Source organism: Sturnira hondurensis, unplaced genomic scaffold, assembly GCF_014824575.4.
Source record: "Sturnira hondurensis isolate 20B ecotype Veracruz unplaced genomic scaffold, ASM1482457v3 Scaffold0014302, whole genome shotgun sequence".
Lineage (NCBI taxonomy): Eukaryota > Metazoa > Chordata > Mammalia > Chiroptera > Phyllostomidae > Sturnira > Sturnira hondurensis.
Genome location: NW_028086933.1, coordinates 139296 through 154346, shown reverse-complemented (window position 1 = coordinate 154346; position 15051 = coordinate 139296). Strand labels below are relative to the sequence as shown.

General features: G+C 37.2%; 1 protein-coding gene across 9 annotated transcripts in view; it reads right to left on the bottom strand.

Moving 5' to 3' along the window:
• Positions 1–15051, bottom strand: part of HERC4 (HECT and RLD domain containing E3 ubiquitin protein ligase 4) — a 129058-nt gene that overhangs the window by 72110 nt on the left and 41897 nt on the right. For all 9 annotated transcript variants that reach the window (XM_037062669.1, XM_037062667.1, XM_037062668.1 and 6 more), the window contains 2 exons: positions 13226–13356; positions 5982–6142 (listed from right to left, as the gene is read on the bottom strand). In XM_037062669.1, the coding sequence (XP_036918564.1) occupies positions 5982–6142; positions 13226–13356 (292 nt within the window). The remainder of the gene's footprint in view (positions 1–5981; positions 6143–13225; positions 13357–15051) is intronic.

Sequence of the window (15051 nt, the reverse complement as noted above, 5' to 3'; positions counted from 1 at the left end):
GCGTTCCTGGGTCCCACTGAACTGTAACAACTAGACCCAGTTCCTGGCTGGCTACCACCCCCACTGAACAGTTGCAGACAGCACACTGATACATAGCCCCAGACTTTCTGTGAAAAAGGCCTACTTGCTTGTCCTAGAGCCTCAGCCTGAGGGGCAGGCTTCTGGTTTAGAACACATCTAGGGACCTACTAAGTGATCTCTGAGGATAGACACTGATAGATACCATCCTTGTACTCTCCTGCCTACCTTCCAAGTCTACTGGTATCTCCCAGATACCGCTAGAGTATATGCTGTCCAGTGCCCCTGATTTTTGCCACTGCTGCCCCAGGGATACCTCTAGATTGCATGGCTCTGGTGGACAATGGGATTTACACTTTGCAGTCCCACAGGACTACTATTTGCATACTTTACAGCTACTCCCTGAAGATCTGGCTTCCAATTAGCCTGAATCTAGGGGCTGACTGAGATCCTCCACTTTGAGATACTGACAGGTCTGGACACATCCTCAACTACTGGAAACCACTAAAAATAAAATAGACTGCTTGGACAATCACAAAAGTTTGAGAGACAACCAAGAGCTAAGGCAGGGTTGAACTATATTACAACACTATAGTAATAAAAACAGTACAGTATTAACATAACAAGCACACAGATCAGTGGAACAAAACACCCCAGAAATAAAGCCACGTGTATTTGGTCAGTTATTTCACAACAAAATAGTTAAGATTAATAAAGAAGAGAGAAGAGTTTCTTCAATAAATGGTGTTGGGAAAACTAGAGAGCAACACAAGAAGGAATGAAGCTACACAGACTATACACAAAAAACTAACTCAAAATGGATTAAAGACTTGTCCTAGAAGAAAACCACAAAATGTTTGATTCTGGCCTTGGTGATCTTTTTTTTTTTATTTGACAGCAAAAGCAAAGGCATCAACAACAAAATGAAAAGGCAATCAATTAAAAAAGAAAATATTTGCAAATCAAGTTTGTGATGCGGGGTTAATATCCAAAATATATATATATAAAAAAAAAGAAATCCACAGCAGAAATACAAATCATCAGATTTAAAAATGAGCAGAGAATCTGAATAGACATTGAAAGGCATATAGATGGCCAACAAGTACATGAAAAGGTGCCCAACATCACTAATTATCAGAAAAGTGCAAATCAATACCACAATGAGATATTACCTCACACCTGTTAGGTTGCCTATTATTGAAGAGAAATAACAAGTATTGGCAAACAGTCAGAGAAAAGGGAATCCTTGTGCACTGTTAGTGGGCATGTAAATTTGTACACCCACTATACAAGTTCCAAAAAAATTTAAAACAGAACTACCATATGATCCAGCAATTCTATTTCTCAGTATTTATCAAAAGGAAAAATAATAACTCAAAACAATATGTGCTCCCATGTTTGTTGCAGCATTATTTACCAAGCATAGCCAAGTCATGGAAGCAACCTAAGTGTCCATCAATGAATGAATACACAAAATGTAGTATGTATGCATGTATGTGTGTATGTATATACACACACACAGAGGCACACACAATGGAGTATATTACTCAGCCATAAATAAGAAAATCGTGCCATTTGTGACAACATGAATGAACCTTCGTATTACACTCAGTAAAATCCCGCAGAGAGAAACATGTACCGATGATCTCATTTATGTTAGGAACCGCCCTGCCTGGTTTCAGAAGCTGTAACCCCACCATGGCTAAGGCTGAGTGAGAGACCTTGGGACCATAAGCCACTCAAAAGACAAAGCTTATCTTCCTAGCAGGAGCATCGCCTCTGCCCACTTTACTTCACCCTATCTGGCCTGCAGCACATGACCTATTAGCCAATAATGGGTATGGTTCCTCAAGGGAGGGACGACCTAAGACAGGTATGGTCATGAAGGGGCCCTCAGGGAAGGATTTGGAGGGCTACAGCCAAGGGAGTGATGGACCCTCCCCCCTCAGCTTGGACATAGCCTGAGTCATCCTCATTCTGTCTGCAGGAAGTCTCCTAATCTCTTCGCTACCTTACTTCCCCTACTTGACCTAAGTCTGAAAAAATGCAGGAGGTGGGTGCGACCCCATGCTGGGAAGGGTTCAAAGAACTGAGTTCTTTGAATGTTCTCTATTTGATCATTACTGCCTGACAATGACTGATGAGCCTTCCATATATACACTGTATTCTTATGCAAATTAAAGCCAATAAAAGCCGGTCAAGGCAAGGGTTGAGGCACTCTCCTCTTGAGAGAGTGGCCGTGCCATCCCTTTTCCTTCACAGGACTTGGCAATCCATGTGAATTTGTCTTGTCTCAGCCATAATGCCACAGACACTGTGGGGTGGAGTCCACATCAACTTATATGTAGAATCTTGGGGGGAAAATACAAATACAAAGGTCAGAGATACAGAGAGCAAACTGATGGATTAGCAGTTGCCAGAGGTGGGGGTGGGTGGGTGGAGTCTAAAGGTAAAACCTTCCAGTCTAAAGGTGGAGTCTAAAGGTAAAACCTTCCAGTTATAAAATAAATAAATCATGGGGAAGTAATGTGCAGAATAGTAACTATAGTTAATAATACTACTGCATATTTGAAGGCTGTTAAGACAGTAAATCTTCAAAAAGTTCTCATCACAAGAAAAAAATTATACCTAAGATGATGGATGTTAACTAGATTTATTGCAGTTATCATTCTGCAATATATGCAAAACTGAGTCAACTAGTTTCCAGTGTACAATACCATTTTTTTAATTGACATATAACTGATCCTTGCTGATCTCCAGATCTCAGTAAGAACTCAAATTCTTACTAAGCTCTCCAATGGTTATTCACACAGATTCATTCAGAATTTGTTTGTACCTCTCTCATAATTGATTGAATGATGGTTGTCGAATCTGGTATGACAAGTCATTTTAAAAAATAATGCCTAGAAGGCTCCCAGTGCAGTGAAGGATTAACTCATCATGAGGTCTGAGACACCGTCATGGGTTAAATTTGTCTCCCCAAAATTCTTATGTTGAAGTCTTAACCCCAAATACTTCAGGATATAACCTTATTCAGAAATAGAGTTACTGGAGACTAATTAGTTGAGCTGAGTTCATACTGGAGTAGGGTGGGCCCCTAATATAACATGACTCATGTCCTTATAAAAGTGGGAAACTGGTACACAGATATGTACATATAAAGAATGGCATATGAAGATGAAGGCAGAGATCTACTTACTAGTCAAGGAATGCCAAAGATTGTTAGCAAACCCCCAGAAGCTAGAAGAGACACATGGAACAGATTTTCCATTATAGCCCTCAGATGGAAGCAACCCTGCCAATACCTTTGATCTTGGACTTCTAGCTTCCAGAATTGTGTCAATAAATTTGTGTTGTTTCAGCCACTCATTTCATATTTTGTTATAGCAGCCCTAGCAAACTAATACACCTCCCAAAAACTTCACACCTGCTAAAGAAAAGGTTTGCCCTTTGCCCAGCTCCAAGGAAATATTCTGCAAGTCTTTGGAATGTCCTGTTGAAAGTGCTGTTTACCCTGTGACCTTGAGGCCACACCAGATAAGTTTATGCCAGCAATGTGATTTATGGTGGAGGCCACAGGCATCACCTCTGGAGGGGCCAAGTAAACCAAATTCACATTTAACTAGTGTTTATGATACACAGCTTTAGTATAGTGCAAAATAATGATCAACCATTATACAGGATGGGGCACCAGCAAGGTTACAACTGTTGTATGGAAAATAATACACTAATTAATAAATAATAAGAATAAACTGTTTTGCATACTCACAACTATAAACCTACTTTTGCCCCAACCTATATATATACTATCTATAAATATATAGTGGTAAAAGACACATAACAAAATGTATCATTTTAACCATTTTAAAGTGTACAATTAGACAACATTAAGTACATTCACAATGTTGTGCAGCTATCATCATGATTCATCTCCAGAACTGTTCCACTCCCAAATACACATTCTGCACCCATTAAACAAGTCCTTGTTCTCCTTCTTCTCCCCCGGTAACCTCTATTCTACTTTGTTTCTATACATTAGACTGTTCTAGGAATGTCATAAGAGAAGTATCATAATATTTGTCCCTTGTGTCCCCTTCTTTCACCTAGCATGTTTTCAAAGTTCATCCATGTTGTAGTATATCAACATTTCACTCCTTTTAATGGGTGACTGCTATTTGATTTTTCAATTTTTGATTTTGATTTTGACCACAATTTTTCATCCATTCATATATAGATGTGCACTTCAGTTGTTTGCACCTTTTGGCTACTGTGAAATCAACAATTTTTTGATAAAACTGAATTAGAGCAAAATGATTGATTTTAAACTCCATTTCTTTTCCCATTTCAAATGACTTCACAATATACAATTTCAAAAGTGACAATATGCATTCCTAAGTGACAAAATTAAATACACAAAATACATGACTCCTTACAATATCCATGTGGCTTTAACTTCTACAATCCCTTTGTTAGGTTATTAGTGCCTTTTATGCAAGGAACTGGTATGAGGAAACACCAACATGCTGCTGAGGACCAAAGAACACTAAAACAGATACATGTTCCAAACCTAAGAGCAGCAGGAAGAAAATGAAGCCATATTCAAAATACAAATATCAAACAAAGAAACAAGAAAAAAAGTATCACATTTTGACCTTGTGAAATAGAATCATAATTGAGATAGCCTTTTAATTAACAAAAATAAAAAAGAACCTTTGAAATCATTCATAATAAAAAGTCATGAACTTTTCAAATGTCAATCTTCATAGTAAGCTCATCACTTCAACAGACTCAAGTCCCACAACTCAGAGCAAAATTCCGAAAAAAAACCAGACATAGATAAAATAAGAAAACAATTTTGAAGACTAGTTTAGGATTGTAAAGGAAATATATTACGTATATATACGTGCAAGTACATTTTGGCTGCAGCATGTCAAAAAACATGAATGAGAAGATAGCCCTTGAATATTTCAAATTCTTTAAGGAATAAATTAATAACAATGAAAAATAACCAATTCTACTGAAAGAATAATACAATAAAAATAAATTATATATTTGGCTAAAGCAGTAGGAATATAAAAGGCAAATTTTAAATTTTAGTTATTTTAAATAGGCAATACATTAATATTTCAAAAAAATAGAAAATGTTAACAATTCTAAAGTCCCATATACACCCAAAAGAATTAAAAACAGGGTCTTGAAGCAGTAGTTGTATATCCATATCTAAGACAGTGTTATTCACAATAGTCCAAAGGAGAAAACAATCCCATTGTCCACCAATGGATGAAGAAATAAGCAAACTGTGTTACAGACATATATTATTGAGCCTTAAAAAAAGGAAAATATGACATAATGCTACAACACAGATGAATCTGAAGATGATAAGTTTATGAAACAAGCCAGTAACAGGAAGGCAAAAACTACATGATTCCACTTCCCTGAGGTACCTAGATCAAGTCAAATTCATAGAGACAGAACGCAGAATAGAATGGTTGCCAGCCAGTGGGAGGAATATATGGAGAATTATTGTTTAATAAACAAGTTTTAATTTTCAAAGATAAAAAGAGTTCTGGAGATTGGCTGCATTACAAAGCAAGTGTGCTTAACAATACTGAACTGCACAATTAAAAACTGGCTATGTTCATGTACTTTTGTTATGTATATTTGTTGTATTTAATTTTTACAACCAAAAATAAAAAACAAAAACACTCCTCTCCAGTTGTATCTAGCCACCACCCAGTTCCCACATGTCCAATACTCTGAAACCACTTTTATTTCAAGTTCCCTTACACATACAAGCAAACATAAACAAACTAAGCAACCATATATACTGTTTTGTGCCTTATTTTCACAAAACAATGTATCTCGAATTCTTTCACTTCAAACAGAAAACTTCATGATTTAAGAGCAACATTTTAACAGTAACTCTAATGTGTGTAGTAAAGCTTTAATATAACAGAACTTACCAACATCTGGTGGACACTGCCCATTGTAAGGGAACCAATTCCCTTTCACAGTAAAAGGACTTTTCCTGTTGCTTGTTGAACCAGTTCCCAGCTGCCCATTACCACCAAGTCCAAAGGAATAAATTCGTCCTGATGAAGGAACAAAAGCAGAAGTGTGCTGCCTAGAGTAAAATGATAGAAAACCCCAGACTTAATGTTACCTTCTAAATAACTCACATTTAGAAAGCAAAGCAAATATTAACTGATAATTTTCCTTTTCAAAAATATATTAGTATAACCATTATAGTTCTAAAATATTCTGTACAAAATATTTATTAATTAGTCTTACCCTACACTAATGAATTTTGTACCATATAGACAGAATGAATAAGCATGGTCCAGAAAATTTCCACAAATGTCCAAATTAAAAAAGGTCCAGATGTATACTGAGATCCCTTATGACTCATGACTTAGCCCTGAAGATAGCATCTAACTATGCTGCCCAAGGAAGTCCCCCCTCCCTTCTCCTGCCTCCTTTTCCTAACCATCACATTCTAATCCAGAGTTATGGTCCATGACAGCCCACTATTTGGGCACCACTCATAAGTTTGAGTATAAGGACTCGTCAAGTAATTCAGTAACAACCAGAACATCTGCATACTCTGTGTGTGTCTCTGTGTGTGTCTCGGTGTGTGTGTATGCATGTGATTTCCTTTTGAGAGAGAGAGAGAGAAATACATGATAAAACAAGATTTCCTTTCTTCTAGAGCAGCAACTTTCAACTAGTGTGCAGGCAAGGGGCATACTGGTATATCACAAGAATGTTTAAAACATGCAATACCCGACTATTTAGTCACGGTATTGACCTCTTTTACCTTAGAATGTGGAATTAAAATATGACAACAGTTGATACAACAATAACTCTCTGGTGCTATTTTTTGGTCAGATCAGCAAAAAACATGTTTGGTGTGCGACAGAATTTCTGTAATTAGTTTATGTGTGCCATGAGATAAAAAGGGTTGAAAATCACTGTTCTAAAGAAACTGATCCTTATATGCATGTACTGAGACCCTCTCTAGTAGCAAAGTAGAAGCAACTGAAGCTAAAGAAAACTCATTAATCCAACTCCCTCTGCTGTTTCACTACTGTTTGTTTAGGAATGAGTTACCAAGATTTACCCAGCTCAGGTCTTGTGTTCCTCAATCTCAGGGTTTGTAGTTTAAGAATCAGAAAATTCTTAAGTAGTATTTCTGTAAATACCTTCTCTCTCCCATTTATTCAATGCTCTTCTTGATAATACTAGACAAATGCTGTACCTTCCCAATATACCCTATCAGTCTCTTATTCTTTCTTTTCTATCCACGCTCATTTGTGAGCAACATCCTGGATCTGTTTTTCAAATATCTACTTTTCTCTTTAGCAATGTGCCCAACCTACTGTTTTAACTATCAGTTGAATTTTTAAATTTTTTTATCATTAAATTTATTTATTTTTATTTTTAAAATATATTTTATTGACTACACCATTACAGTTGTTCTATTTCCCTCCTTTCATTCCCCTCCACCCTGCACACCCCTCCCCGACCATTCCCCCCCTTTAGTTTATGACGTGTCTCAAGTTCATTAGATTCTATATTTCCCCTACTATTCTTGCCCTCCCCTCTATTTTCTACCTACTGTCTATGCTATTTTCTGTACCTTCTCCCCGCTTCTCCTCCTCCCACTCCCCTGTTGCTAACCCTCCATGTGATCTTCATTTCTATGGTTCCACTCCTGATCTACCTGTCCTCTTGGTTTGCTTTTGTTTGAGGTGTGGTTGTTGATAACTGTGAGTTTGCTGTCCTTTCACTGTTCATATTTTTCATCTTCTTTTTCTTAGATAAGTCCCTTGAACATTTCATATAATAAGGGCTTGGTGATGATGAACTCCTTGAATTTGATCTTATCTGAGAAGCATTTTATCTGCCCTTCTATTCTAAATGAAAGCTTTGCTGGATAAAGCAATCTTGGCTGTAGGTCTTTGGGTTTCATGACTTGGAATACTTCTTTCCAGCCCCTTTCCAGCCTGCAAGGTCTCTTTTGAGAAATCCGCTGACAGTCTGATGTGAAGTCCTTTGTAGGTGACTGTCCCCTTATCTCTTGCTGCTCCTTCATTTTAATCTTGGCCAATGTAATTATGATGTGCCTTGGTGTGTTCCTTCTTGTGTTCCAACTTCTTTGGGACTCTCTGAGCTTCCTGGAAGTCTATTTCCTTTGCCAGACTGGGGAAGTTCTCCTTTATTATTTGTTCAAATACGTTTTCCACTCGTGGCTGTTTCTTTCCCCCTTCTGGTACCCCTATAATCCCAATGTTGGAACGTTTAAAGATGTTCTGGAGGTTCCTAAGCCTCTCCTCATTTTTTTGAATTCTTGTTTCTTCATTCTTTTCTGGTTGGATGTTTGCATTCTTCCTTCGGGTCCAGTCCATTGATCTGAGTCCCAGTTTTCTTTCCATCACTATTGGTTTCCTGTGCGTTTCCCTTCATTTCAATTAGTTTACCCTTCATATGTTCCTCTAATTTGTGACTATAATCAACCAGTTCTGCGAGCATCCTGATGACCAGTGTTTTGAACTGTGCATCTGAGAGGTTGGCTATTTCTTGGTCACTTAGTTATCAGCTCTGGGGCTTTGAGTTCTTCTTGAGCCATATTTTTGTCTGTTGGTGCCTGTTACATATGAGGAGCAGAACCCTAGGTGTTCACCAGGGCAGGGCCACTCAGTTGCTGAGTTGTCATGCTGTGTGGGGGCGGGGTCAAAGGAAAGCAATGGCGGTCCCCTCTGCTGCCTCCTGCCACCAGGGCTCTCACAGTCCGTCCCACTGCGCTCAAATGTGTGACCGCAGTCAGCCCGCTGTCTTGCGCACTCACTGGGTTCGCCACTGGGGCCTGTGCAGTCCCTTTCACTGCTCACTTCTCTGCTGGTTTATCTGTGCGTGAATGTGTGATCATGGACAGCCTGCCCCACACCCTCACTGCCTGCAAGCCTGGGTCAGGGAATCTTTCCTGCCCTACTCTGCTCCGCTGCTGGCTCCGCCCCTCTTACCGGTCCCAGTTGAACGGTTTGTAGTTGTCGGACTTCCGTATAGTTCAATTTTCTGTTCTTTGGCTGCGTCTTTGTTTACTAAACCTTTGTTGTATTCAAACTTGGTTGTGGGAGAAGGCACAGTATTTCCACCTATACCTCCATCTTGGCAGAAGTGAATTTTTTAATTTTAATGACGTTTTATCCCATTTCTAGAAGATTTTTTTCCAAATTTGCCAGCCTGTTATTTCATTTAAAGCCCTTTATATATTGTGAAATATCATATATATACACAAACTCAGGACTACGGCAAGCTCCACACCTACCTCAGGGCAGTCATCCTGTACCTACAAATTCTCAGAGGAGAGCCAAAACAGGAAGGAGGCCAAGGACAGAAAAGTCTCCTTATGCACGGGAATATTTCACTGTGAACTCTCCATGAGGTAGATTTATTGGGAGAAAATAGTTTCTCAGGCCTTACTACTGCTTCTATCAGTTCTCAGGTCTCATCTCCTGACCTAAACCTCTTCGCCATCTATGGTACATTGTTTATAAAAAGGGCCAAAATTATTTCTTTCTTTATACCCACCAAGACAGGGAATCTACTTCTCTGTATCTGACATCTGGGCTCTGACCTTTGGCTTGCTTTGAACTGACAAGCAGAAATGACAGTGTATCAGATCTAAGCCTATGCCTCGCAAATAGTTTTGCACTTTTTCCTTCTCTCTCTTTAGGAACGCTGCTCTATACCACCATGAAAATAATCTAAGGTTATTAGGATTGAAGGATGACATACACTCTGGAACAGAGACAAGCTGTCCCAGCTAAGGACAACCTAGACTATCCAGCCTCCTCTAGCTGATCACCTGCTGATCACCCAGGTTCAGCTAAAATGAGAACGGTGCAACTAAGCCCAGTCCAAAATACTGAGTCACAAAATCATTAGCTAAATAAATAATTGTTTTGAGCCACTCCATTTTGGGGTGGTTTGTTTAACAATATAAGCTAACTAATACATTATTTAGACTTGCAAATTCTTTCAAGACAGCTCCAGAGTCAATTCGAACTAACAGCTATGGTTTCCAGATTTCTCTGTTTTTGCTCTGTGAAATTCTCTTTACTTCTTGGCAAACTAATCTATGTTATTGAACAGGTGTTTTCATTCAAAAGGATTTTCAAGTTACCCACTCTGTCGTATTACTGGAAAACTAAGTATAATCTACCAACTATCTTACCTCAGCATCAGATCAGCCAAGGTCAATCAAAATGTTTTTAACTAAGGATATTCTTTTAATGAAGAAAATGTTAAATGGAATCTTAACACATAAAATAAACAAACTACTCTGGCTAAAGAAGGACTTAACAATGCCCATTCTGCCTCCCTCAGGAAGCAGGAACTTATGACACATGGACATGTTCTAAAGGGAGGAATGTGGGTGGGAGGAGGTACGCAGGGTGGAGGGGAGTGAAGGGGGAGAAATGGGACAACTGTAATAGCATAATCAATAAAATATATTTTTTAAAAAGAAAAAGGTATCCAATGCAAATAACTAAAAGAGAACATGGCCATACTGTTATCAAACAAAATAAACTACAAGTCCAAAAAGATTACAAGAGACAAAAGATTTATATATTAACAAAGACTCAATACAGCAATAAGATAAAAACAATTAAGACCATTTATGTATCTAATAATAGACCACTTATATGTATGAAGCAAAGGCTGACAGAGTTGAAGGGAGAAATATAGTTCTACCATAATGATTTGAGACATTAGTACCTCACTGTCAATAACAGAACAACCAGATAGAAGATAAGTAAAGAAATACAGAACTTGAACAAAAAAATAAACCAGCTGTTTCTAACAGGACACTCTACCCATCAACAACAACATACACACATTCTTCTTACATGCATACAGAATATTCTCCAGGATAGACTATACGTTGGGTCAGAAATTAAGTACCATACATTTTAAAAGATAGATACCTTCAAAATATCTTCTACAACCAGACAAAACAGGATAAAATGAGAAATCAATAACATCAGGAAACTGGAAAATTCACTAACTTGTGGAAATTAAACAACACACTCTTAAATGACCAGTGAATCAAAGAAATCATGTGAAAACTTAAAAATGTAAGAGATGAATGAAAATGAAAATACAGCACATCAAAGCTTAAAGAGATGCTGGTAAAGCAGTTCTAAAAAGGAAATTTATAGTTATAAATACTTACATTAAAAAACAAGATTTTTGCCTTGGCTGGTGTATGTGGCTCAGTGGATTGAGCACAGGCCTGTGAAGCAAAGGGTCGCCAGTTCCATTCCCAGTCGGGGCACAGGCCTGGGTTGCAGGCCGGGTCCCCAGTGGGGGACACATGAGAGGCAACCACACACTGATGTTTCTCTCCCTCTCTTTCCCCTTCCCTTACCCTCTCTCTAAAAATAAATATTAAAAAAAAAAGAAATACAAAGGTGTATGTATATCCCATAATAAATGTTCTAAGCAACAATATTTATGGTGGCCAAAAACTGGAAGCACCCAAATGTCCATTAGCAATAGAATGAGTACATAATTATATATGCATATAATTATTAGAGGTTTTATTTATTTATTTTGAGAGAGAGGGAAGGAAACATCGATTCATTGCCTCTTACACACCCCCAACCAGGGACCCGGCCCACAACACAACCATGTTCCCTGACCAAGAACCTAACCAGCAATCTTTTGGTTGGCAGGCCAGTGCTCAATCCTCTGTGCCACACCAGACAGGGCTATGTGTATATAATTAAATAAAATACAGCAATGAGACCTAGTAATGAGGAGCCATAGCTACACACATACAGATAATTATGTAAACATGATGTTAAAAAATTCATTAAAGGCTACCTACAGTGTAATCCCATGTATCTGAAGCTAACAGTTGGCAAAATTAATCTATATTGCACAAAGACACATAACGGGTAGAAAAAACTTAAACGACATGTCCAAACTGAGTTAACTAGTCAAAGTACATTTTGCCTCTTTAAGTCTAATTTAAACCACCCAAAGTAAAGCTCAATTTCAAAGTTCCAACTCATCTATTTATTCCCAACAACTGGGAATCAGGAGATCTGTATTCTAATTCAACTTTTACCACTGACTAATCCTGTGTGTTAAATAATTAATTGGTCAATTCCCTCATTCATTAAAAAAAAGGGGGGAGGTGAAAACAAAGATGAATCTACATTTTCCCTTCAAGTGTGATGCTACAGACAATAAATACAGTATTACACAAACATTAGTATCTTGCCTAAGGTAAAGAAAGGTGAAATAATCGTACAGAAGATGTTTCTCCTATTACTATGACTTCTCAGGAGAAAATCAGGCATTTAGAGGAGACTTATTTTTAAAATCTTAGATTACTAGACTACTAAACAGCTCATTAAAAAGGAATCCTTGCTTTGGCCAGTGTGATTGTTGGAGTATAATCCTGTGAACTGAAAGGTTGCAGATTCAATTCCCAGTCAGGGAACATGCCTAGGTTGGGGGTCTCTCTTCCTCCTTTCCCCTCTTTCTAAGAATCAACTAGCATGTCCCTGGATGAGGATTAAAAATAAATCCTTACTTTCATTTGTAACTGCCATCTTCTACCAATTTGCAAAAATGACCAACACAAAGGGAAAGAGAGGTACCCCTATGTTCCCCAGGGCTTTTAAAAAACATGAAGTTGTTCCTTTGTACATGGAAATTTACCAAAAAAAAAATGATATTGTAGACATCAAGGGAAAGGCAGTTTAAAATAGAATGTCCACAAATGTTACAATGGCAAACATGGAAGAGTCTAGTATTGCCCAGCATGCTGTTGATACTGTTGTAAACAAACAACAGCATGGTTCTTCTTGCAAAGAGAATTAATGTATGTATTGAGCAAATTAAGTACTCTAAGAGCTGAGAGCTTCCTGAAACATGTGAAGGAAAATTTTCAAAAAGAAAAGTATGCCAAAGGAAAAGGTACTTGGGGGTTCAACTGAAGTGCCAGCCTGCTCCTGCCCAGAGAATTATACTTCATGAGAATCAATAGAAAGAAGCTTGAGCTGTTGGAATGTTTTCTCTATGAATTCATGTTATGAGTATCAAAAAAAAACACCCACCCTGGATTCTTTTTTTAAGTCCCTAAGTAATTATGTTACAGAGATCAAAATACTCTTACATAATAGCTTACCTTCCACAAGCAATCTGAGTCACAATGCTTCCCATGAGTTCAAAAACTTTCCTTGGGTTTATTTCATGACTGGTAGAGTTATGACCCAACTGACCATACCCTCCAGCTCCAAAAGTAAACACTCCACCTTCCTAAAAAAGACAAAATCTTTTATCATTAGAAGGCCTGATAAAAGAAAACAATCTTCAGAAAAATAAACTAATCTTTAATATGGAGTTAATTTTTACTTTTATCATCTTTACAATCTTAATAGATAGATACCTGACTTTTGGGGGTAAAATGTTTTAAAGTGAAGAGACTTCCAGGTTCATGGCTAAGTATTTTCACATAATTATGGTCTTGTCATTATATCTGGTTAAAGTCATCATTAAAGAGATACTAACAATTAATTTCACATTGCCTTTTATTATCATTATATTCTTGTTTAATCCCAAGTACACACCTATAAAATTTGACAAAACCAGTAAAATGATAACTTTGGTTTTCAAACTAGTTATATTTTTAACATAAAAGCTGTGCAAAGAATATATGCAACCAGTGTGCACAAATATAGCTATTTTAGTACACAATATAAATGGTCTTTAAAAATTCTATTATAAAAGTATAAAATTGGATTAGAGGTTATACATATATAAAAGTAACCACAAGCACAATTAGTATTTTTAATTGTTTTTCTTCACAGTTTTAGCTATTATACAATTTATATCCCACTTTTATCATTTAAGCATATTTATACATATTGCTATGCAAGTAAATTGATTTTTCTTTTTAAAACTTCTATCAAGGAAAATCTCAGACAAAACTGAAGACTATATATTTACTATTAACCTTTATGAGATATGACTTACAAATATTTTCTCCCATTCCATTGGTTACTTTTTCATTTGGACTGTTCCCTTTGCTTTACAATAGCCTTTTTAGTTTGATGTAGTCCCGTTTTCATTTTTGTTTTTTTTAAATAGGAAATACAGCATTTTTTAAAGATTTTATTTATTTTTGGAGATGGGAAGGGAGGGAGAAAGAGAGAGAGAGAAACACCAATGTGCAGTTGCCTCTCCCATGGCCCCCACTGGAGATCCGACCAGCAACCCAGGCATATGCCTGACTGGGAATCGAACCTGCCACCCTTTGGTTCGCAGGCCCATGCTCAACCCACTGAGCTACCCCAGTCAGGGCTCATTTTTGTTTTTGATACCTTTGCTTTTAGTGTCTTATTCAAAAAATGATTATCAAGACTAACATCTAAGAAATTCCCTGCCATGTTTTCTTCTAAGAGTTTTTCAGTTTCAGGTCTTACATTTATGTCTTTATTCTATTTTGAGTTATTTGTGAATAGTGCAAGCTAGGGATCCAGTTTTGCCAATACCATTTATTGAAGAGACTATCCTTTGCCATTGTGTGTTCTTGGTGTTCTGGCAATGATTAGTTGACCCAATGTATGAGGGTCTATTGGTGAACTATCTATTCTTTTTAACGGTTTATGTCTCTGTTTTTGTCATTACAGTTGTTTTGATGACTTTTTTAATAATATAATTTGAAACTAGAAAGTATGATGTCTCCAGCTTTTTCTTTCTCAAGATTGCTTTGGTTATTCTGGATCACTTGTGATAGATATCATACTAATTTTAAAACTGTCCTGTTTAACATTACATTGGAATTAACACAAGAATTACACTGAATCTGTAGATCACTTTGAGTAGCATGAGTATTTTAATATTATTGATTCTTCCAATCTAAGTACATGGGATAGCTTTTCATTTATTTGCATCTTCTTCAATTTCCTTCATTAATGTCTTCCACAGTTTTCAGTGCACACGTCTTTCACC